At 50.7% G+C, this 25002-nt stretch overlaps 1 protein-coding gene across 2 annotated transcripts in view; it reads right to left on the bottom strand.

Moving 5' to 3' along the window:
- MARCHF4 (membrane associated ring-CH-type finger 4) overlaps positions 1–25002 on the bottom strand; it is a 105339-nt gene that overhangs the window by 18642 nt on the left and 61695 nt on the right. The window contains exons 3-4 of one of the 2 annotated variants that reach the window (XM_064165593.1): positions 11821–11982; positions 2834–3026 (exon numbers count right to left, since the gene is read on the bottom strand). In XM_064165593.1, coding sequence (XP_064021663.1) covers positions 2834–3026; positions 11821–11982 — 355 coding nt within the window. The remainder of the gene's footprint in view (positions 1–2833; positions 3027–11820; positions 11983–25002) is intronic. The other variant, XM_064165602.1, reaches the window with a different exon arrangement.

The raw sequence follows: 25002 nt of genomic DNA, 5'->3' as shown, positions 1-25002 counted from the left end.
TCTATGCCAGCTTTCTGGATTTACCTCTCACTGACCCACAGAGAGAGCAGTTCATCAAATGAACAATCCCCATCTCACTTCTCTTCCTAGTTGCTGATCTCAAGTGTCTTTGTTGCAGATGGCTTCACAGCAGAGCAATACCTATGCTGGCACCATTACCAGTTCCTAGTTTAATTCAACTCTTGTATCTCTCCTACAGACATGACCAGAGACAGCACACATGAAAGAGGGAGAGATCAGAATCAGAGTCGTTGAGGCTGGCTGGATATCAAGAAGCACTTAGTCTGTTCCTCCTTCACGAACTGGGATCATCTCTGCAACCTGTTCTTGACATATGTTTTCTACAAGGTTCTTTTGAAAAGTCCCAGTATTGGAGACTCCCACAAATTCCAAGCAACCCTTTTCAGTGCTTCCTGCTCTCCTGTTAGATGTCTGAGAGCAAGGGGGAAAACAATGTGGAGGGACCATCTTGCACATCTTTCCCAGATGGACATAGCTTCTGGCACTTGGGGCCATACCATCTGTCCTACTGGGCGGCAAGAGCAGACTCATTTCACTTGGTTATGGGTTTGGTTCCACAGTGGGCGAAGGGGCAGCAAATAGTGTCTGTTGGGTTTTTTTGTGGGTGGAGCAGGCTAGGATATAGCCAAGTCCAAAGAAAACCAGTGAGTGAATGTGAGTGTGAATGAGTGTCTGAATGTACATGGCTGAAGGTCAAACCCAAGACCTCTGGATTTCGATGGTCTCTGGATTAACAGCTGCATTTCGAGAGCTCAGCTTGAAGGTGATTTCACTATTTCAGCTCAAATACAGCTCAAGTGAAGATAACAGCAACCAAATGATTTGTGCTTAGGGAGCTATATGTGCAAGTGAGCACTCACGCCCTCACCTCTGACTCCAAACTGAAAAGACCAGTGCTGCCACGGGGTTGCCCATGAAAATTGTCTTGGTCAATTGATACCTAAATCCCGTAGTGACTTAATGAGAGGAGACCACACGAAACACCTGGGCAACAGCCTGACTAGGTGTGTACTCCCTGTTTGACAGCAGTCAGGACCTCTGCAGATCTGGTGTCTTCTTCAGCTTTGAGACTCTACAGTGCTTGCCCAGTGACAAGTTGTGTAAACTGGCCTCCTGGACAAACGGCTGCTCAATGAATTTGAGACATCCATGGACAACCAAATAGGAGCTGAAAGAAACCACAGAGGAGCTCTGTTTCAGCACCTCTGCTTTTGAGTTTATACCTTGTCTTTCAAACGTCTGCTCCTCTGCCAGGAAAGGCAAAACCTGGGGTCAAACTGGGAAAAGGAACAACTGGAATCATACAATTAGTGCAGCACCTACAGCTAAGGCTGCCCAAAAAGAACACAAGAAAAAGCAGACAATCTGTGTGTGACATTAGCTGCAAAGAACAAGTGTACTAGAACTAGGTGCACTTAATGCCCTGCTCTTTCCCCATCTCTGAGCCTAAATCTTTTCTACCCACCTACAGGCTGCAAAGCAAAAGGGACTGCAGATGACCAAAATGCACAGATAGGCCCCTGGTATTTCCAGAACTGTTGTCACTGTAGTTATCCATGAGAGGTTTTATTCTGGACTTAGAGAAGTGGAATTAAAGCCCAGGGGGGAGTCGCAAGAACTTTGGGCCATGCTGTCAGTCAGAAGCAGAACGAATTCGCTGTGAGTCTTCTATGCAGCTGGCATCACTGCATCCATCACAGCAGAACAAAGCTACAGTGCTAAAACCAGTTGCACAGTTCCCTTTGATCAGCCCCTGCTGCTGGTCTGAACTGACCTGATCTCTCCACAGGCCAGATGAGCCTTTTGGCTAGCAACAGTGCAGCCCCCTGAAATGAGCTGTGCTGGAGAGAGGTCACTTAGAGGAGAGACCTGAGTGCACAGACAGACAGGGAGTCACAGACCTTGTTTGTCACTTGGTTCTACCCAGGCAGAGGATGAAGAGGAGGAGGCTGGGAGGAGAGTGAATAGCACATAGCAATTAGCACTGGTGAGAGTTTTTCCCTCCACAGCAGACAGGGAAGGAGCAGCAGCTGGGATTGCAGAGGGTACTGATGCACAACACAAGCAAGCTTCACACTGGAGTGTGGCTGGCTGCAGGCACATATGAGCTTTTCTAGGCAAGTGTACACTAAAGCTCATGTGGCCCAGAACATCATCTCTCCTGGTTGGGCATGGGTGGGCTGCCTGGTAGCACAAGCAGACACGCTCCACACAGCACGAGTGGAGCCATCTCCAAGCAGTCTCAGGTGCTGGGCTGGAGAAGCACACACGACATGTTCATTGCCTGCACCTGTAATGCCTGCACCTACTTCTGAATGTGGGGGAAAGCAGCAGGCCTGGCCCCCGGACTGCCAGCTCTGCAGGGAGGGCCAGGAGAGGCAAAGAAAGGGCAGCCACCCCTGCCCAGCAGAGTCACCAGGACAGAGAGCCAAGGAGTTGCATGTGGAGAGACTCTGCCACACCCCATCACAGGCAGTGCCTAAATTAGCCACATCAGAAAGGATGGACTCTCTCAAAAGCCTCACGCCCCAGCATCTCCCAGCCCTCCCCACCCCTCTTGCTCTGAAGAAAGATTTGTCTCTTGCTTGGGCTGCTGCAGGTTCTCCTGCCAGCCCAGCTGAGGAAACACTCTGTGGCTGCCCAAATGAGCACAGGCCTATGACAAAGGAGGCAAAAAGCAAAGAGGAGGGAAAGGCAGGGAGGTTCTCTGTGAGCTGAGCTATACCAGCCAGCTCCCCGTGCTGACTCCCACTCCTCTCCACAGGTGAGGGTGCAAGTGCCCTCTGCAGAGCCATAAGATACAATCACCCACCTATACAGACTATGTCCATGAAGCCATACATTCCATAGCAGATCTGGAAGAGCAGGTCCTGGCGCTGCCATTTGGCTGAAGGACTGAAGGTCGACCAGATGAGCCACGAGATACTGGCGATGAGGAAGAGGGAACCCAGGATTGCTGCTGCTATCTGAACCTTCTCAATGACTGTCAGAGAGATGGCCTGCCACTGCAAGGGGAGGCAACGACGAGAGGAGAGGGGACAAGGGAGAGGGAGGAAGCAAGAAGAGAGAGATTAGTTACTTGGGGCACATTGCTATCTTACATCATTGTGGTGGTTTTGGAGACTCAAAGAGCACCTGTGAGCATAGGTGCTCTTACCTGGTCGACACCTGAGGTGCAGCACGACAGTTGTTCAACAGGGCAGAGCCCCATGTTTCCTGGAGAGGCAATGGAGGGGAATCCTGCATCTCACCAGGAAAGTACAAAGACCTCAGAGAGGCAGGACTGGGGGCGAGACACCAGAAGTAACATCCTCATGGCAGCAGATCTGTGATAGCCATCACAAACCAGGACACTCAGTTGCTACTTCCAGTAGAAGCTAGGTAGCATCCTCAGCCAGGGCACCCTACTACCATGAGACAAAGTGTCTCGGAGCCAAGCTTTCCTTTGGAGGCCTCCCATTAGCTGGCTCTGTGCCACTTTTTGAGGTCTGACAGGACCACAGCACTTGGTAGGATCTCTCAGTGATGATGTACATCCCACAAAACTTGTTACAAACAACACAAGTTGCTGTGGTCAGGACATCCTGCTTTTAGCCGGTGACACACTCGGGCTGTGTTCCAAGGCAAACGTCAATGCTGCTTCCTCAGAAGGAAAAAATAGAAGTAACTCCCCCAAATCCATTCACTGTGTCAAACAGCTTTGTATAAGCTACGGTATAAATATCCCCAACTCGGGCTCCTTTCTGTCACCCAGCATCAAACCTCCTCGCTCCGATCTACACTGCGAGAGCTGCTCCATAAAAACCAAGAACAGAAGCTGCCATCTTTAACAGCACCTGGGGACAGCAGCCGCAGCCCTTCCTGCAAGCAGAAATCAGACAGGAGAAACCAGACTGGGAAGAGACATTGTCTCCTGGCATCCAAGTATCTAGGCCACCTTTAGCTGTGAGATACATGCCCCTGAAATCTCAGTGGGAATGGCAGAAGAATAAATAAAGGTGGAGTTCCACCTCCTGCAGGTAGAGAGGATTCAGAGGAGGTGAAAATATTTAGCTTGGATTCATCCCAGCTCAGTGTCCCTGTGACATATCATCTCTGGTGAGCCCTCAGCAGCCTGCCCTGGAACAGCAGGGTCATCCCTCCAGCGCTGTCTCATCCTTCTGCACGACAAGAAGGCACTTCAGGTTCTGCACACTTGTTTGATACCCAGAGCAGCCAGAAGTTACCAGTTTCTGAGAGCTAGAGAGGACTGTGAGCCCCGGCCAAAGGGCAAGAATGGTACAGGTGACTCAAGCTGGTACAGGCGTGCGTGGCATTAGTACCAGCCCAGTAATCAAACCCTGACTGATCCCTGCCGAGGGCTGACTTTGGAGAGCAACAGACAAGAGCTTCAGCCTGAGGCTGAGGTCTGTGGATTGCAGCTGGAAGGAGATTGCTTGGCTGAGCTCAGAGGTGAGTTGAAGTGCCTGCCTCTGCCATCTCTGCTTCTTAGCTTACACCCTGCAAGGGCAGAGAGCCCTCAAATTATATGTAAGGAATGTGCAGCATGGGTGAGGTAAGTAGTGCCAGTTCATTTCATGGTTGGGCACAGAGCAGAGAGCCATAAAGCTGCTGAGCAGAGAGAAGTATGTTGCCTGCTGGAGATGGACTGAGGTCAGCTAACCCGAGTCTTCTCCCTGGGCTCAGCCTACCTAGACTCCTTCCCACCATCCACTCCAGCAGCTGTCCCACCCAAAGGCAAACACTGGGCACTAGGGACCCGCAGTGACCTCTTCAACAGCCTGTTCCCACTCTGCCATAGCCCAACCTGCTCCATGCCTCCACCAAACTGGGTGGCAGAGATGGTCTCTGTGCCATGCAGAAGCTGAGGTAGTGACCAGGCCTCCTCTCAGGTTTGAAGGCTTGGTGGTGGCAGTCGCAATGTGGCAAGGCTGATGCAGGGGTGGTAGAGTCCACAGGAGATGCACAGCTGTGCAAATCCCCTTGTGATGTAAGACAAAGCAAAGGCTACCCAGCACCTATTGAACCCAGATTCTGAGAGTGAGATCAGCAGCTATGCTGTCCTCTTGTCAGCTCTTCAGCTTCATTCTCAACAGCACCAGAAGCAGATGCAGGACAAATTACCAGCTGGTACCATCAGCTCAGTGCTCCAAGACTAGAGGCATGTGGTAGGGAGGGGTTTGGGTACGTGCATGGGGTTGCACTCTCACCCTTGCAGCTTTGCCCAGACCTTATCTGCCCTTCCAGTGACTGTCAAACCCCGAGGGGAGGCTGAGTGCAGGGAGCCCAGCGCACAGCCTGCTGCTGCACACGAAGGTTTCACTGCAGGTCCCTCGCTCTGACCCGCCTGTGCCAGCCAAACCATTCGGCACCATTTCTTCCTCCAGACGAGGTAAGGGGCTGGCTCCTCACCATCTGCCTGGCACGCTGCAAGGCCTGTGATGGCAACAGGTTGTTCCAAGGTGGCAACTAGAGACACCAAATGGAGACGGGGCTGTTTTCTACAACTAGCCGCCACGTAGCACCAGCACCACCGCGCTGCAGAGACAGGGGGGCCTAGGCGCAGCACTGAAGAGACTGTCAAAGGAGACAGGGCTCGGGGCGCAGCCAAGGTACACCTGGGTGCAAACTTCAGCTGGGAACAGAGAGGCAACACGGGCAGGGACGCTGTGGCTGCCAGGAATGTCACTGCAGTGATAATGAAGAGGCAGGAGTCTGTCGGCTGTGCTAGGGGGTAGGAGACTCTCCCCTGGCATCTGCCACTAAGTGACAGTGACACACGCAGCAGCAGTCGGGACTGCGTTCAGGAGGTGGCACTGGGGTGTGCTTACCCTCTGGCAAGGAGGTAAGTGGGTCAGAGCTGAACGCTGGGGAAAACAACCAGCTTGCAGAAAAATGTAATATTTGTCAGGAAAAAAGCAGCCAGTAATAAATGCTGCATTTCCTCTCTGGCAACCCCGAGAGCTGCAATTTAGCATCCCATGTGCAGCCTGAGCCACCAATAATTGGAACCATTATTTTTCATCTTTTAATTTCATTTTGCTACTTGGGGTATGAGGTTTGCACAGAGCAGAAAAGAGGTGAGACAGAGGATAGAGTGTGCCATCCAGTGAGAGCACAGGCAGAAGGGCCCAGGAGCTGTTCAGAGGTGGACACGCTGATGGATTTCAGCTGCAAGAGCTGGGCCTGATGCATGCCTGCACTGCAGCCCACCTCAGTCACAGCAGTGTGCCTCACAGATTTCATAACAGCCCTCAGAAAATCACTCATTTCCTATCCCCTCTCCACCACCATTATGACCAGCAGACCAGGGGTTTGGTGTGTGACCCTATCGTCCTCGGGTCACCACTGGAGTTGCAAAGAAAGGTCTCAGCAGTGCTGCAGAGTCCCTTTACCAGCATGTCTAAAACACCCGAGGCTCCTGGTGTGAAGACCTGGCTGCAGATGCTGCCCTCCTCCTCTGTATCTCCCCCTCAAACGTTCAAGCTCTAGCAAGGTCATGGTGTCAAGCAACCCCACTTTGAAGGGGGAAGACCTAAAGCTGAGCCCTTTTTTTCTCACCTGATAATGACTGTAGAGTTGCAGATAACTGCTGAGCTGTACTGTACTTCAACAGCCACCACCTCACCCGGGTTGTCCAGCCAGGAATGTGACCTTTAAGCAACTAGAAAGCTCTACAGATATTCTGCCAGCGCTGAACAGGGCAGAACTAAGGCCCTGGCAGTACCAGAAAGCTTTAAAGGCTCCTTTTGTGTGCTCCAGGCTTACAGTGGCTTCAGATGGTGTGTAAGCAGCTCTCTGTGATGGCTTTTCACTTGTGCTGGAGTGAAATATGCTCTGGCCCTCCAGACGGTTCCAAAGGAACGTCCCCCTTCACTCAGGAGCTGTCTGCTCTCTGCTACCATGCCTCTAGGCTGAGCTCTTTGGCACACCACCCAGATGCTCTCTTGGAGTGACTTTTCTCCAAGTGTCCCTGTTTTCCCCAGATAGCAAAGCTCTGCAGCCCAGATGCCTCAGACAGAGATTCTTTGGAGCTGAAACCTGACATTTGTAATGACCTTAGCCAGGGACCAAGCTGGGACCAGTGCCTGCCAGTCATGTCACTCTTATTGTCTTGCACTGTTTCACTGTGAGCTGTACTTGGCATAAACCCGTGTCCATGTCTGCTTCAGTGCCTCTGCTCAGAGGCTGGTTGGTGAGAGCTCCTGCTGCTAATGCAGCACAACGAGTAACCTCATTACTACAGTATTTAAGGCCTGATCTGCATCTCCCTTTCTTTGACACCAGCAGTCTCCAAAGGTTCCCAAGCACCAGCAATGAGCAGATCCAAGGCAGATATTTGCCTGCAAGAGAGATCTATGCTTTAGTGCAGCAGCTGGCAAAGAAGACTGGCTTGCTGTTAAAGCCTTCCTACACTCCTGAGAGCTCTGTCACACCTGCCTCAGACAGCTCAGTTTGTTTTTCTTGCTGTATCTGACATGTGCCCTTAGCAGGCACCATGAACATCCTCAGCCTTGCTAGTCAGCAATTTCATTTTCAGACCCAGCATCATAAGCAACCAGAGCTTCCTTCTAGAAGGCTGGAGTGGACCATTCCCAGCATGGCCTAAGCCTGGCTCTTCCTGCACTGTTACCCCCAGGCCCTGGGCATCCTCCACAATCACCCTGTGCAGGGTGGCTTTTCTTTCTGTGGATTTTACCACCGCTGGGACAGCTTCCCTGCAGCATCTGCAGATGCTGTGGCTTATTCGGATACTGCAAAGGCATCAGGTAGGAAGAATGGTCCACCAGGGCCATGTAATGGGACTAGGCAGTGGTGAAATCTCCTCGCCTCCACGTGCCAGAGCATCTGGAAGTTTCAGACCACAGTATGGGTATCCTGGAAAGTCCCCACGATAAGGCAGAGGCCATGAAGTTTCTCTTGCTGTGACTATAGCCATTGCTTGCAGGTTTCAGGCTGCAGCTGGAGCTCAGCAGGGATCAGAAATGCTCATACTCAACATAAGTGATTCAGTAAGTTGGGTCTGGGAGACACCAGTGAACCTCCCTCGAGGTTTTTAGCTCAGGAACTGACCCTGGGACCTTGCCCACTTTTCTTGCAGATGTGGGTGTCCTGAGGATGAGGCTATGTAAACAAACATTCATCAGCTCTCAATAATACATCACAGTAAAATAGAGCCAGAGGAGAATGAGGACCAGATCCAGACTCTAGCACTGGATAACTGAGGCTATTTGGAACTGAAACAACCCACGGACACAGAACCACTGAGGCTGGAAAAGACCTCTGAGATCATCAAGTCCAAGTAATACAGGAGGAGTCAAGAATAACAACTGTAAAGCAGAGCTGAACTCCCTCAGACTGCACACAGTTGTTGGTCTGGGAAAGCTGGTTCAAACAGATTTCTATTAGCTAAAACCAGAGCATCAGAGTGGATGTGGATGGCTCAGGAGCAGCTACAAAGGAGCTCTAGAGATGAAATTCAGTGCAGAGTCCCACCACGACAGATACCTACTCCACTCAGTTCCAGCACCAGGGTGCCTGCAGCACTATCATACTTCTAAAACCCTGTGTCTTCATGACTTCTTTAAAAACCATGGGCTCTGCACAAACACTGCAAGGCAGAGGGTCACCTAGAGCCTCGTGCCCATGACTCTTGTCTCAGTGACCAGCAGGCTGGAGAGCAGCAGGATGGGTAGATGGGTGGACGGACAGACAGGCAAAAACTCTTGCTCTTCTGCTGCCTGCCTGTGGCTTGGCAAGATGCTTGCCATGTTGTGCAACAACTGTAATCTCCCAGCCTGTGGGTCTGCAGTGCTGCTGCTTTAAGACCTTTGCTCTGAAATGTCTGCAGCCCAGGGACAAGTGGGTTAACTGATGGAGATTCATTCTGCCAGGATACCAGACTGAAGGTCTCTCTCTGCTATGAGACAGCATAACAGCCTGGAGGCTGGAAGGAGTCTGTGTTAACTATGCATGAACCATGTTCCCCTGGCTATAACTTCTCTGCCCATGCCACAAGTCTCCACACACAGCTGGCCCATGCCATTGCTCCTAGGCACTCCAAAAAGCATGCATCAGATGTTGAAATGGGCAGAGATATGGAGGCCTAGGGAATATGTGGGTGTTGGAGGGGCTGCTCTGTCTCTGGACATATTTCAGGGAGCCCAAAACCTGTCAGATGCCTGGAGTTAGCTTTCCAGTGGTCTGTCACATGAGAGGATGAAGAGGATAGGTAGGCCACATTGCTGGCTAAATTGTAGCCAGGTCCAGCGCATCACTCAAACAAGTTTCATTTGGCAAGCAGATGAGGCTTGTGTGGTCCTTGCCTGTACTACAGTTGATCTGAAACAGAGGACCATGACTTTCTACAGCATTTGCTCTTCAAAACCTATGCTTGAGAAATTCAGAGCTTTCTAGTAAAAGCCATGGTGGGCAGAAGCTCCAGCAGACCCTGAGAAGAAAGGCTAGGGATTATTGCATTACTTGAAGTTCTATTTGTATGTCCAGGTGGCCCCTGTTAACTGCATGTAGGGAGAAAAGCAAGCACAAAGGACACTCCTCCCATCTGCGCCAGCTGTGAGATGTGGTTATGGGATATAGTGTCAGGGTACTGCAGCTCCTGCCTCCCTTTCCCAGCTCCAGAAGGTGGTGAGAGCCACTGAGGAGCAAGGCACACTTGGTGATGGGTTACACAAGCCCAAGCCCTTAGTCCTCATGGGAATTTCAGGCCTGATACCTCAGACACTTCCCATGGGATTTCAGATACTAGAGGTAGTGTTGGGTCTGATTCCCAGAAATGTCTTTGTGGTGCCTGGGCACACAGCTCTAACTCCACACATGCTGCATTTATTCCAGACCAAAAGGCTTTTAACTCCAGTTGCTTCTTCCTCCCCTCCAACTCTCCCAGTGATTCTGTGAGAATCTAAGCTGTGACACCTAAGCCAGCAATGTGAAGCCCCTGAGCCCAGCATCTGCATGGTCCACTGGGACCCTCACTCCCAGAGCTGAGCTCTGTAACTGAACTGCTGCTGCCACTCAGTTTTTGTGCTCATGATACAGGCCACTGTGTAACGAGGGAGCCCAGAAAGATCAATGCTTTGCAAAGGCTTCTGAGACATAAGTATGAGAGGGAAGCTGTTTGGGAGCAGCTCCAACAAGTTTTAGCTCAGTGAGAGGCAGAAGGAGAGTCACTGATCCATTGTCCTGAGCCACCTGAAGGTATAGACCATTTGGATGTCACTCATTAAAGGCTACAAACAAGCTCCTAAACCTGCACCCACAAACCTTCAGTGCTGTGCAGCATCACACACCTGATCTAAGACACATTAGGGCACTCATGGACCATCTTTCCAGAAATAAACAAGTGCTGCTCTGTCCACATCTCCCCTCCTGTGCTCCAGTCTGTTCTGAGTTACTACAGCCAAGAAATTAGAAAACCTTGGGTCTCATACTTAGGATGAAACTACAGATCTCTCCAGCCCGTGGCACATGGGAAACTGCAGAAAGCAGGCAATCTTCTTCTGTCCCTAGTGCCCCTTGTCAAAATTGCCCCATAATGTCCCACTAATTTAATTACTTAAGTCTGGAATCCTAAAGAGCTGTCCCTGATTCCCTCACTGTGGTTAGTGACATCAGGCCTGGACAAAGACACAGACTGAAGTTTAGAGGAGAGAGAAGTTTGCATTTCTCACCACCACCGCAGAACTGGGCACCATCACTTGCCAAGCCCTTGCCTCCTATTAGAGAGCAGAACAATTAGCAGAGAGCCAAATCCCTCCACCGGGTGCTGAACAAGCCAACATCCTTACAGACACCACCCCAGCCTCTAAAAGACAGCATACTGCTCTACTATCTCCCCGCTCCAGATGATGCCAATTAAGCAGTAGTGCCTAGGTGTAATGTGCTCCCTTACAGGCAAAGCCCTAATGATGCTCAGCAAAGGTAAGCAGCGATTAGCCCACCTTCAGGTGTTACCCCCACAATAAACCAATACCTATTAAGAATAATTGATCCCATTTTAAACAGTCATGCAGTTTTCCCCATTCTGAATCTATTTGAAATTACCAGCCTGCAGTGGAGCTTATTAAATCACAGTGCTTTGGAATGCAGAGAAGAAAGATGGGTCCTCCGATGCCTTTCACAGCCACTTACATCAGGATGTGCTTAACCTGTAGCGTGCACATCTGCAAATGTCCACCACGAGTCAGGCTTGGTGAAGCTAGAGCATCAGAGCCAACACCCTTGTGCTGTTCCAGCCTGTACCTGATCATCGGGAAGCAGTCAAGCAAGAAGCATCATCAAGAAAGGAGAGCTGCAAGAGCCCTCCATTCGCCTTGTTCATGCCAACAGAGGACACTCAGCAGGAGGAACTCAACATGAATGGCACAAGTACAGGCATTACAGCCACAAGACACAGCTCTGTTGTAGCAAACGCCATGGCTGCTCTGTGGCTGTCTGCCCCAGGGACAGTGGCATACCTGTGGTCTCGAGCAGATGAATGCATTTGAAGGGTTGAGAGCTGTTACAGAACTACTGTGGCCCAGCAGACATTTTTAACAGAAGGCAAGTGAACGTGGGAACTGCCAAAGGACAGGAAGAGCAGACTCCCAAAAGGGATGTCCCTGGTACCACCGAGCAGAACACAGGTCTGCTTTGGACCACTCCCACCAACTGCTTTCAAGTGTCTCAGATATGCAGATCGCTGTGCACAGGGAAGGAAACCCACACAGGTAAAATTCGCTTGACCCCAGAAACAAAAACTGAAAGAAGAATAAATAGGCTTTGAAATGTCTCTAGTACCTTTACCTGCAGAGGGTTCTTTGTGCTTATGGCAATGACGTGGTACTTGTAGTAACACAGCTCACAGCTCCAGCAGCCTCTCTCGCTAATCCATTTGATCAGACATGGCTGGTGTGTGCACTTCACCGACCCATCGCATCGGCACGGGCTCAGCAACTCCCCCTGAAAGAGAGAGACAGCATCAGTAGCCTCCTAGCCTCCTCTTCTGTTCCTTGCTTGCTGCTTCAGCTTAGGCATCCGTGCTGCCTCCATCTCCCCCTCCAATAATTCATGCCTGATGTGAGCAGAGCTTGACTGGGATGTAGCAGTCTCAAATACTCAGGTCCTACATCTGTAGAAGGAGACAAATGAGTAAGTACAAGGTGCCCAACTTCACCGCTGAGCTCTTACTAGAGGACCCACACTAGACCATATTCAGTGAACACAGCTCTGTCAGCAACCAGATGCCACTGTTCTGCCTATTTCAGAAAGCAAGGCTGGTGGCAGAGGTACCTTCAAGACAGCCCCCACTGCAGGCTGATGTCCTGCTCGGGGCAGAGTGGCTCCCTCCAGGCCAGCAAGGCAGGAAGGGGAGCGCAGATGTGGTGACCCTTGAATTCTCTGCACACACTAACTCATGCCAGCCATGGAGGTGCTGCTCCTCACTGGGAGCTGGACTGAGCCTAGAACCATGCAGTGCCAGCAGACAGTGGGCATCTGCAGCGCTGGACACAGATCTCTCCTTCCTAGTGCTCCTGGACTGGGAAGGATGACTCTGACCCGGCCACAGGCATGTGCATTGGGTCTCTGGGTACTCATAGCCCAGCAGGGGAAAGGGCCTCAAATGTCACACACATACAGCTTCCCCTGGAGCTGTGCTGAAAGTGAGTCATACTGGTGCATAACCTCTGCAGCTGGCTATCTCCACTCCAGGAGCAGGCAAGATGGAGAATAGACTGTGTCCTGGCTTGTGGCACAGAGGCATTTATGAGTGGTGGCCAGGGCACTGAACCTTCTGGATCACCCCCTCCTTTTCCAGTGTAGTTTCAAGCAGGGTATACAGGAATATTTAGTATTATTCTGATCTGTCTGCTGTCACCCTGTTCACCATGAGAATAAATTCCTCTCTGCAGACACAAGCTCAGGAGCTCATTTTACAGTTATTTACTATCATTTAGGAAGAACAGAGCTATTACATTTTACTCCCCACCTCTTGGTGTTTAAAAACCATAGTATAGACCCCAATAGTGTATTTAGCTGTGTTCTAAGATTTAAAAGCTTTTAAAGGCAGAATGAGAATATCTGCAGGATGGAGAAAGCTGGCATCACACTTCCAGTGTTGGGGAGAGGTTATTTCCTCTTACATCCCTAGATCGGCCTCACCCTTACCAGTGATGGAGCACCAGGATAACAGACCCTGGTGTCTGAGGCTGCTGGATACAGCAAGAGCTGTCCATGCCAGCTGACTTTGTGCAGAAAGCCAGATCTTGCTTTTGCTAATCTTAGTGGGAAGCTGCCTGAGCTTTCAGGGTACCACATCAGGTCTTGGTGCCTGAGGAAGTGAGCATCATGCTGGGCAAGAGGGATACTTCTTGTCACAAAACCTAACCATTTCATTTGCTTCAGCCAGGTGACCTAAAAGCATCATTGTCCACGAACTCTTAGCAGAGCTGCAAGTAAGTGTTTATGTTACAAAACCAGGCTTGGCTCTGCATGGCACTGGTTTGCATGGCACACTGGTGCAGATGCAAAGGGAGAGGGGGAGCAAGGACACCTGTAGGATCCACAAGCCTTTTTCACCACAAAAGGTGCAACAGGACAAGCCAGAAGGAGGGAAGCAGCAGAGGAAGGGGTGTGTGGGAAAGAGCACAGACATTTGGCATTCAAGCTGCCCAGGTGAGGTGCACTTTGAAGCGCTCAGAGCTGTGCACGTTCATGCCCTTGCTAGGACCAGGGTGGGAAAATGCAAGTGCAATAAAGAATTTGCATGAGGATGTACTGCCAACCAGGATGCAAAATGAAAGGGATAAGGGCTGAGCACACCTCCTCTGCTCTCTGGCTTGCTGAATCTCTTCCCCAGTAACAGCTAACTTGGTACAAGGACCACTGTTCTGTGCTTCTGCCTCTGGTCTAGCCTCCTCATCTCAGTCCCTGGTACTTTCTCAACAGCCTGACTTCCCAGTGCCAAACAGGTAACAGAAACCTCCCAGCTCTACAGCACCCTGCTTTTCCACCTGACTGCATACCAGTGTCTTCTGCAGGGTTCAAAATGGTGAATGAGGTTCCTAGGTTTCGTCTGATGAGCAGCTGAAGGCACCCATGCTGAGGGATCAGGAGAGAGGGAGAACTAAGAATGACAACCTCTAGGCAAAGGCAAGAGGAGAAAAGCTGAGGCTGCAGCCTGGATTCACACTGGCTTCTTGGGCTTTGTAATCAACTAGTCTGCAAAACCTAAGCTGGTCTCTTCAGAGCCTAGAGATGTTGGCAGGCATCCTACGCTGCCATGGGGACGCAGTCTCCGTTTCCTAATGGGAGCTCCTCCAACCCTGTCTAGTCCTGCCAGCTCCTGCAAAAGCCCAGGACTCAACTGTGCAGGTGAACCCCCAAACTTCCTGATGTTTGCCAATCTAGCATCACATTTCCTCCAGCCATGTGAGATACTCTGTGCGTGTGCTGCACTGCTGGCTCTGCATACTGCAAAGCCCAATTTTGTCCTCAGCAGGCATCTGTAAAACACTGCCACATGCACACAGGCACACACGTGCTCCTGCACCAGCAGAAAACCAAACACACTAAAGGAGTAAATCCTTTGTACATCAGTGGGAAGGAGCCTCACTGCTGACTGTACAGTGAGCTCAGGAGCAGTCTACCAGGCTGATGTATACATGAAGCATTTGCTGTGCAGAGGTCTCTGCTGAAAGCTACACGCACACAAAAATGCACCAAAATGAGGTGTGGATCCCAGCAATCACAGACAGAAATTAAACTCCCACACCTATATCTGTAGGCTTATAGAAGATGGCTTTGCACAACATATCCTCCATTCCTTCAAGCAACAGTGTTCCCACCAATTCCTGCCAGGGACCACTCTCCAAAGACCTTGCAAAGGGTTTACTTCCCAGCACTTCTTTTTGCAGCTTTCCTTTGTAGAGTTACCACCCCGCTGCTCGGATCAGCCTGAGCAGCACTGCTGCTTTGTCAGTAGCTAGTGGAGAAATGCTCTCTGGCTGCAAGCTTCATCCTTAGGTTGCTTAGGATCATCTTGTTCCCCTGAAGCAACCAAGCGTGCTTTGAACCCAGGGCACCTGCCCCTCCTTCAATTGTTATCCAAGTCTAAGTTAGGGTTCACATCAAAGGTAGAAAACCACACAAAAAAGGCTGAGAGGGTGCTTCAGCCACAACTCTCTCCACATACGGGTGAAGTATTCTCCCCTGTATATTGCTCTTTCCTACTTTTGGGAAGACTAATATATATTAGGCAGGTATATATATTATTCCTCCTTATTTCTGGCTGTGATGGGAGTTTGTCTCTAGATGCAACAAGGACAAGGCCAGGCTGATTGGCTTTACCCTGAGGATGCTGCTACAGCTGGAGACAAACTGGGAGTGTGGGTCTGTTCCAGCTCTGTCCCCTCCTTGTGATTCCCATTCTGTGCCTGCTGCAATATGTCAAAGTAGTTAATGATTATCTGGGCCCTGCTATTTCAAGCCTGCTGGGAGGAGTTCTGAGAAAGGATGGGAAAAAAATGATTGCTTCTGATGCTGAGTATATCTAGGGAGAAAATAAGGACGTCAGGAGCAGCGTCACCCCCGTAGTGAGTTGGTGTCAGTGTTTCGCCTGGCTGTTTGATCTGTCACTTATCAACGCTCAGAGCCCATCCACACACTGCTGCCAGAGCTGCAGCTGCTCACCCACCAGCAGGCAGTCACAGGAAGTGTTTCTCAGGCCTGTTCTTATAGCTATAAACGAAGTACAGCAAACATGCCCACCCAGTCTCCTCTGAACACAGCAGGGCTGGGGATGATGGTGTTATTGGGCTGGGACATGGTCCTCTGGGCTCTCCAAGCTCCAGCTGTGCTGACCTTTATTGGCTGCCTAGTCTGCTCCAGAGCACCAGGTCAGCTGGAAAGAGCCATAGTAACAACATCCTGCTACCACAGCTACTAAAGCAGTCTGAAAAGCAGTGCAAGCTGTACAGCAAGCAGGGGTGGCTGCTGGTGGTACTAACACCTGCACTTTTGTTCTCATGTCTGTTCTCCCTGCTCAGGACTACAAGGCAGCTTCAGTCATCAGCATTATAGATATGAACAGGGCTCTGGACCAGAGCAGGGCAGTGAGGAGTACAAAAAGCTGTGCACATCACAAGGGCTATCCTCTCCCTGGGCATGCACATGCAGCTGCCACCACTCACAGGAGTGGCTGCATGCATGAATCTGACTGCTAGCATTTATCTGAGTTTGTCTTGTTTGGAAAAGGAAAGCAGGAATATTTAATTTCAGGGCTTCAACTGAGTCTCCTAAATGCACTTAAATCTTCACATTGAATTTAAATGCAGCAGGAAGCTTTATTATGGCAAATAAATGCCAAATTATTTCTAGTTTAGGAACATAATTACAGAGGATGGCGAAAAGAACCCCATTGTTACAGAGCTGCCACAGAACTTCAATAAATGTGCACTGGTGATCACTCTGCCTTCACAGACACTCAGAAGAACTGCCCCTCCACCCTTTTAAACTGAACACACATTACTGTCAGCATCCCAGCTACTTCCCATGAGTGCCCTCCTTCACAGAAGCACTGTGCCAGCAAGCAACAGACAACGAGGGCCAGGAAATAAGTATCTGAGAACAAATGTATATGCACTGTATATGAAATGACAGAGCATTGTGGGAGATTGATTCAGAGTGTGGACCCAGAGGAGTGGGCCTGCATTTCCTGTGGTGCTGGGACAGCACAGGACATGGTTATGTACAGGGGTCTGTGCTGGGTTGCCATCTCCTTCCGGTGTGCTGGCAGTGCTGGGTGCTGACTTGCATCTCTGTCTCAGCAGCAATGTGCTAAGAGACTTGGCTTGGGAGGGGGAGGGAATCCTCTCATTAGTCAGCTCCCCAGAACCTGGGGAACTTAGAGGATAAGCTCCGCAAGTGATCAATAGCCAATACCACCCAGACTCCTTGCGGCTCCCTTCGGGCTCCCAGGTGCCACCACTGCTGCCGCATCACCTCTGTGATCAGGACTGGCTCATCCCACAACTCCTGCAAGACCTGGCATCCCTGTGGCAGGCAGAGCCAGTGTTGCCCCATATTAGGGTGCTTCAGAAGGCTCAGCTACGCTGGAGGCAGACAGCAGGTAAAACCCCTGTGGCCCCCATGTCCAACAATTGTGCAGGCATTTAAGGGACAGGCATGTGACCAGTCCCCATCCCATCACTATGCCCTAGTGAGCAGAGCACAGGAGAGCCCCAAAAGGGCCCTGAAGTGCACTGCAGCATCTTTACAAAATTGCCCTGCTCCTCCTCTGCCACCTCTGAGGCCCCACAGGGCTGCCCCCGTGTCCCTGTGGGATCGCCACTGTCCGTTAACAGGGATGGGTGCCATGCTGAAAACCCCGGAGGCAGCCTCTGTGCTCTGCAGCATACACAACGCCCTCAGCCGGGAGCAGCCGCAGGCTTCCTCTGCACACAGAGCAGCTCTTGGTCCCACCAGGCAGCAGAAGAAAGGGTGTGGGGTTTTCCCCCTTTAATTGCTAAACCCCTAAATATCTCTGCAGGGCAGGAGCATGGTCTAGGAACAAGTGAAGGTAGGCAATAAGAGCTCTGGAAGAAAAGAAAGAAGGGGGAAGAGGCTGGAGAGGTCCTCGGTGCAGAAATCCCAGCACATTAGCAAGTGATGCTCTGCTTCCCCCAGACAGCAACCCTCGCTGCAGTGACTCATCCTTACAGCAGTCCGGAGTGGTAGCTCAGGGGCATGGCTCTGCCCCCGTTCCCTCACTGACCTCCAGGGAAAGGTGATGGAAAGCAGTTCTGCTGCCAGGGAGCTGGGGCACGTTCAGAAACAGAAAAGGAGGGAAGCTGTGGAGTTTAATGTAAAATATTTGGATGTGGCCCTATCCTTCCCTACTAAACCAAAAGGGCTCAGTGGAGGCTAGGGATGTTTCACTATCTAGCTGGCAGTAGCCTGCACACAGGCAGCCACAATTCACCACCTCTGTGAGTATCCCAGCCAAGGCAGAGTGGTGAAGGCCAAAGGGTGCTGGTACATTTAGGACCAAGTGTCCAGTGGCTCAGCATCAGTTGCCTTCAAGAGCAAGAACTGTAAAGTACTTTGAAGAAGCAGAAAGCACACATTTCTGGAGGAAAGAATCACAAAGGAGTTTTGTGCACTGGGCCATGGAGGACCTGGTTTCAGGCAGGTGAGAGGTGAAGGCCAGGGAGCTCTCAGCTATCAAGGGGGGACAGCATGGGAAGGGATGCTGGGGGCTGGTTCTCACACGCGTCAACCACTGCTGGGGACGTGAGAGGGAAGGACAGTCCCTAAGGGTCCCTTTAACTGAAAGTTGAGCTCCATCTCTATATGCAGGTCTTACCAGGAGATTGGTCCTTCTGGGATGAGGTTCCTCTGAACAGAAATCCTGAGTTGTCCTCAGATCAAATAACACAAGGAGAGGAGTCTGCAGGTACTTCTGTCATGGTGTTGCTGCCACTGAACCCAAAAAGACACTGGGACTGATCCTGCCCTGCGCCCAGCAAGCTGGCCCGTTCTGTACAGCAGGAGGGCTCTACTGACTTCAGGTAGCAGAAAATACATGCCCTGACTGTCTGCAGATGACTTTCTCCTGACGTGTTCCAGCCGTTTGTGCCAGTGGCATCTCTGCTTTGCTCCTCACCTAAATGGAAGCCCTGTTAGCTGAGAATGGGCAGTTAGGTTTGCCTTGCAGACACCAAGCTGTCCTGGCTGTGTGCCAGTGTGTCCAGAGCCTAGCTACAGCTCAGCTGCACTGCTGTGTGCTCTTCATCTAGCAACTACCAGAGGTAGTCTCACCTACACCACCAAAGCATGTGTAGAAAATGTTCATGGAAACCTACTCCAACAGAACCAATTGAACCTTGCCTGAAACATGGAATAACAAAGGATTTTCAGGAATTACTTATCAAGAGCAGAGAACTTACATAGAATGCACTGGGAGTTATTTCTCTTCTCTCTACAGGAGGATTTCCACATGAAAAATAACTTTACTGATGCGTTCTAGAGTCCTCTTCATCCTAATGTCACTGAAAACGTTTTTGATTAGCTGATTTGAGTAATTCTTACTAAAGGTTGCTCAGTTGCAAGGAATCAAAAAGCATCTCAGGTGCCACCTGCTGTGCCTCATCAGGTGTGATAATAGTAACAATTAAATGAAAAGCCTTGGGTGCATAGAAATCAAGATCCCTGAACACCCCTGAGCACGTGGGTGTTAGATCCAGTTTGGCTCCAGACTTGTCCTGAATACACAGCAGAGCTGGCCCAGTATCCCAGAAAAGAAGTGTCCCAGCCTGTAACTCCTGGGCTTTCACCCCAAGTACTGAGGCTTTAAACCTCTGGAGATTTAGTGTGGACCACCTAGAGAGCTAGAACAATCTGGTCTCTCTGAAAGAGACACTCACTCTGGTTCCTCTTAATTAAAAGCTGAAAGTATTTCTGAGAATACTTAGATTCATTCTGTGTGAGATACAAAACTGAGCTCAGTTCTGCTCCCTAAGATGCTGTGGTAAGTATGATGTGACTCCATGAAGCCTAAAAAGCTCTTCAGTGCAAATCAAGTGCCCTTAAGTTATGGCTTCTTGTAGTAAGTTTTCAACCAATTAGAGAGGTTCTCCTTTTTCTGTTGTTTGCTTGGCACAAACAGCTCTGTGTCGTGAGAAAGCCTCAGCCATGCAGAATTCTAAATACACCACTCCTTTTTCATGGAGAAAAAAACCCACAGCAATTATTTGCTATTATCTCTAACCTTTGGGGACTTTCACCTTTCCACTTCTTCAGTCCTCATCAGATCCATCAATAGGTATTTTAGAAGTTCAGTCTAAAGCTAATGCTTTCAGCATGCAACTACCATGTAATGCAATTCTTATCAGGGATGAGCTCCTAATTCAGCAAATTGAACTTTGCAGCTACTTCCCTGGGAAGCTCTTCATAAAGATCCTCTGCTAATGGCCATCTCAGAAAACATTATGCCAGCAGCTGCTGAGGAGCAGCCACAGAAAATGCACACAAGTGGATACTGGCTTGACTGTCCAGATGATAGATCCCCAAACAAAGCAACACACTTCTCTTTTGCCTTTGTCTTCCCCTCACTGATGAAAGCTGAAAAATCCTTTGACATAATACCAAGAAAATCTTTATTTTGTAGTATTTGCCTCACACTCTCTTTTCTTTCATGAATGAGGAAATGGCCAGGTGTTGTTGGCAGCCTTACAGCAGTGAGGTGTTCCTTCCAGAAGTGCAGCAACTGCTCAGGAGCTGCTTTGTGCAGGCACACACAGCTCATTGATGGAGAGGAGTGAAAAATGATGGCACTGCAGGACGTGGGGGTTCCCATTTTTCACCTCAAGTGACCTTCAGCCAGGACTGAGGGCAGCAGGGTGTGGACCTGGGGAAGCTGTGCTCACATTCAGTAAGTGAAAGCCAATACTAAGCTGCAGAGAGCAGTGCAGAGCACGTCTCCAGTACTCAAAGGCAGTATTTCCCAGCTGGGAGTAAAGATGGGGCTCTGGCAAGAGAGGCAGCCCCAACATGTTTGGATGGGGATGGTTATATAGGAGCTCTTCCTGCTCCATCTTGGCGGTGGCTCAGGGCTGGCAGCTCCAGAATGGAAAACCTCCAAAGCTATGTCTGTGTCTCCTGCTGTGTGGGGCTGTGCTGAGACTGGAGCAGATATTGGCCGCAGGTGCACCAGGGGTGAAGGCTGCCACTGGGGCCAAGAGCAGGCTGGTGTTGGGTTGAAAGCAGAAGCAGCAGAGGGATAGTGAAGAGGGAAAGAGCACATCACACACAGGGCTACTGCAGCAGTCAGGGAGCTGCAACATAAAATAATGAGCGCAATTTGTTTACTTTTAGCCTCAGAAGCACTGCAGGACTGAGCTGTTTCATTAAGACGTGGCCTGATCCGCTCCTCCTTTCTGCCTCCCGGACTCAAGGAGAAGAATATGCAATTACAAAGTTCACTCATGTAGAGCACTTCAATTACTGGGTAACTCTGTCACATTAGTACACGACATCTGAAGCAATTCATTTTTCATCTGCCGATTAGCAGAAATTAAAATGGTTCTCAGAACATCCCAATTTGTGTGAGATCAGGTTCCTTACTACTACAGGCTGTCTTGGTGGGGAAGGCATTTTGTTTTAACAGGGAACCCTGTGAGCAGAGATGCTGAACAAAAATGTATGAAGGAGGCCAGAGAGGGGAGAACAAAGGCCCTCGGAGACTGCGGATAGCAGAGCTCCAGAGCCTTGCTTTCCAATCCTTCCATAAGGTCACTTAAATGTTTAGCAGAAAGTCAAAATGCTGGCTGGCACAAACGTGTGCTTGAGGCAGAGGCACCTCCTTTGGAAATGATGCAGTCCCAGAGTGAGGCTGAACCGCCTTCACTGGCAGAGAGCTGAGAACCAGCCATAAATATCAAGTGTTTCTTCAGCACATATTTGCTGAGCCTGCGGGTGGAGTGGAGCAGTGCAGAGCAGCTGCCTGTAGGATGCACTTGCGCAGCCACTCCAGAGCCCCAACAGGCCAAAGCTGCTACTCCTGATAATACCTCTCTAATGGGATCCAGGGAAAAACCAAGGGGCCTGGCAGCTCAGGGTCATGCCTCGGGGAGTCAGGGGGCTGCATATCAGATGTGAGACCAGCAGCAGTGCAGAGCAGCCAGAGCAACTGATGGGATAATGCAGGGATAAAAACAGGGAGTTGTGAATCACTTGGTCACGTCAAGAGCTGTCACGTTGCCCCTTCACTTGCTCTCTACTTTAAAGGCATTCTGGGTGCTGGAAAAGTAGGTGAAATTCCCTGGGGAAAGGCTGGGATTAGGAGGCAGGGAGGCATGCTCTTGCTGACTCTCAGCACCATCCTCTGCCCCCACTGCAGGAGTGTGGTCCAGAGCTCATAAACCCACAGGCCCACTTAGTTGAAGTGCAGCAAAAATAAACCATGGGAAAGGAGAACAGGCAGATTAATCCCCAAATCCCTTTGCCTTGCGTGACAGCTTTCCAGACAAGAGCAGCTCAAGAGGATAGAGCTGAAGGTACCGACGGTGCTGGCTGCACTGTCCCCCGGGGAAGCTGCACAACAATGATTCTGATGTTTTCAATGCTGCCCTGGCCAAAGGGCTCCTGTGTAAGGAACTGTGTGAATCCATGTGCTGCAGCCTTTGCCTGCACATACCTCCTGGTGGAAAGCCTTGTTGTGTCTTCCTACTCCATCTGGAGAACTCAGCTTTCCCTTTCACAGGCAGAATATAAAACAGAGAGGGGGAAAGGTAGAAATAGATGTAAGAAGAGCCATACAGAGGCCATTTTCTATTACCTCTGCCAGCCTTCCTTGTGCAGAAGAGGATCAGGTGTAGCCGGTGCATGCGAGTGAAACACACACCCAGCTGTGCACACACGAACAGGGCCGGGGAGCTTCCGGCGCTGCTCGCGTGCGGGTACCAACACTGCACGTGGCGCACTCCTTATCGACCCTGCAACAGCATCTGAAGATACGCTGAGGGGCAATCTGCAAAGCAACAAACACATCAACACAGAAGCAACGCCAAGCCTTATGCACAGCCACGCTCCAATCCAGAGGCAGCTGCATCCCAAAGAGGCCAAATAATTTGTATCTTTCAGCACGAAAGGGAACTGCTGAGATGCTTCTTGGAGAGGTGCAGTGCTGCAACAGTAGGTAGGTTCTGCTGCTGCATGCTCCTTGTGGAGGATGTCTGAGCTGCAGGAGCCTTAGGTTCTCACGGGCAGATGCTAGGAAGTTGGGCTCCTGGAGATGTTTTCTTAAGCCAGGATGCATTTAGTTGATCTCTTCTCTCTAGTATCAGGTGATAGAATGAGGAAAAAATGGCCTGAAGTTGTGCCATTTAGGTTGGACAGGAGAAACAATTCCTTTGCTGCAAAAGTGGTCAGGCATTGGAATGGGCTGCCCAGGGAGGTGGTGGAGTCCAACCCACAACACTACTCCCTCATGACCTGATCTTGGAGGTCTCTTCCAACCTGCTTGATTCAATGACAAGCTTACTGTAAGTGAGCAGCAAGCAGCAGCTAAACAGAGAGGAGCTCAGTCTAGGTAAGGCCAGCCAGCACCCGTGAGTGATAGTAGCAGCAGTAGCAGTAGCATCATCATCATCATCATGTAGTCCCTAGCCTAGCGAGCCGGGGGGCCAACCAGGCCCCCCGGCCTTTCGATCCCCTCCACCAGTCACCCAGTGGGCACCACAAGCACTCACCAGTGACGATCCGAGGAGGATCTTCTGCCCAAATGGGCAAGCTTGGGGCTTGCTTCTCCTGGCTCTCATTAAATAGGGGAGTGGGCAGGGAGGGCAAAGTGGTCACACCTGGGGTGGGAGGAGACTCCAACAGAACCCAGGTGCTGTGGGTTTGGGGGATTAAAGAGGGAAAATGCAGTGTGGGCTGGGAAAGGGGCAGAGGTGGTGGGAAAAGGGAGGTGGTGCTGAAAGGAGGGAGATGGAGATCAAAAGAGGAAGATAGGGGAAAAGAGATGGAGAGGAAAGGAGGAAGATGGGGGAAAAGGAAAGAGATGGAGAGGAAAGGAGGGAGATGGGGAAGCTGTGGGGCAAAGAAAAAAATTAGTGCTGCTCTGGCAAGGGGCTTGGACTGGATGATCTCTTGAGGTCCCTTCCAGCCCCGGACACTCTGTGTTTCAACATGAATGCTTGAAAAGAAAGGCTGTGCTCAACTGTGCCGTGTTCCAGGGCACCTGGGATTTTCCCTCCCCTGCCCAGGAGGCCGGTGGAAGCTTTCCTGTGTGTGACAGTCTCCATGTGTGAGTGTGGGTGTGCAGAGAGCCTGGGTACACTAGCACCAGTGACAGGCAGTGTCCCTGCTAGGGCCTGTGTCTGTCCCCAGCTGCTGCCCCTCATCCTTCGCAGCTCAGCCTGCTCTCGCGCACTGTTCCGAAGCAAAGGCTGGCATGTGCTGGCCACCACCTTTGGCCACTCGAGCTGCACAGGGACAGCTCCTCATCATCTGCAGCCCCATTTTGGGATGGGATTGTCCTTTACATCCACCCAGATGCTCGAGTGCATTTGTTGGTGCATCGAACACGGAAATGTGATGCTTGGCCAGCCCACTTCCCCCATCGCCCCCTGCTGTCACCCTGGGGGAGTAATTGCTCCCTCACCATTGTACGTGCTGCAAGCAGCTGGAGTGCAAGAGAGTCATCAGCTGGTCCACCAGAGGCAGAAGAGGAAAGGGGGATGTTATTCTCACTGTATGTATTGTTTCCCTATAAAGCAGTTAATGTAAGCAGAGAACGAGCTGGTCAGGAGTGACCTGGCTGCCCTGCTCTCTGCTTGTGCCCCAGCCAGCCCTGAAACAGGGCAGTGCAGCACAGCCTGCCCCAAGACTGCCTTCTCTGTGCTCAGAGCTCTTCAATGGTGTTACCAGGCAGACTCTCATCCTGGACATCTCCCAAGAAATTAAAGAATATAAATCACATTACAAATTCAAAACCTGTGGCTCTCCTTCCAGCAGCAGGAAAGAAAAACTGCTGAAGATCCTGAGCAGGGAAGCACAGGATGCAGGTCCCACATAGAGCTGCTTCCTCAGCTGCTTGCTGGCAGAGCCCAGGGCTGGTGGCCAAACACAAGGAGGGGAGCTGAAGGATGCAGAAGGAGCATTTCCACCTGCCAGGTCCTGGGGCTGTCAGAAACCCTCCAGCCTCTCAGGATGATTGCAAGTGCCCTTGCCAGCAGGCACTACTAGTTTCATTTCCCACTTGCTGCCCCTCAGAAACAATTTCTGAGTGATTTTATTGCCTGTGGAAATGTGTGGCTATGAGAGTTGAAGGCAGATGTGGCTTGGGCTGAAGCCATGGATTCAGGCATGCTACCCTGACCATGCTCTGCTGTCCCTGGAGCCAGGGGCCTCTCTGAACACCAGCACTTCACAGGAACTGGAGGTCCTCATTTTGGAAATGACATTAAAAATATCATTCCC

This window comes from Pogoniulus pusillus, chromosome 2 (genome assembly GCF_015220805.1).
Source record: "Pogoniulus pusillus isolate bPogPus1 chromosome 2, bPogPus1.pri, whole genome shotgun sequence".
NCBI classification, from domain to species: domain Eukaryota; kingdom Metazoa; phylum Chordata; class Aves; order Piciformes; family Lybiidae; genus Pogoniulus; species Pogoniulus pusillus.
Note: the sequence above shows the minus strand (reverse complement) of the source record. Positions and strands in the feature narration are given on the sequence as shown.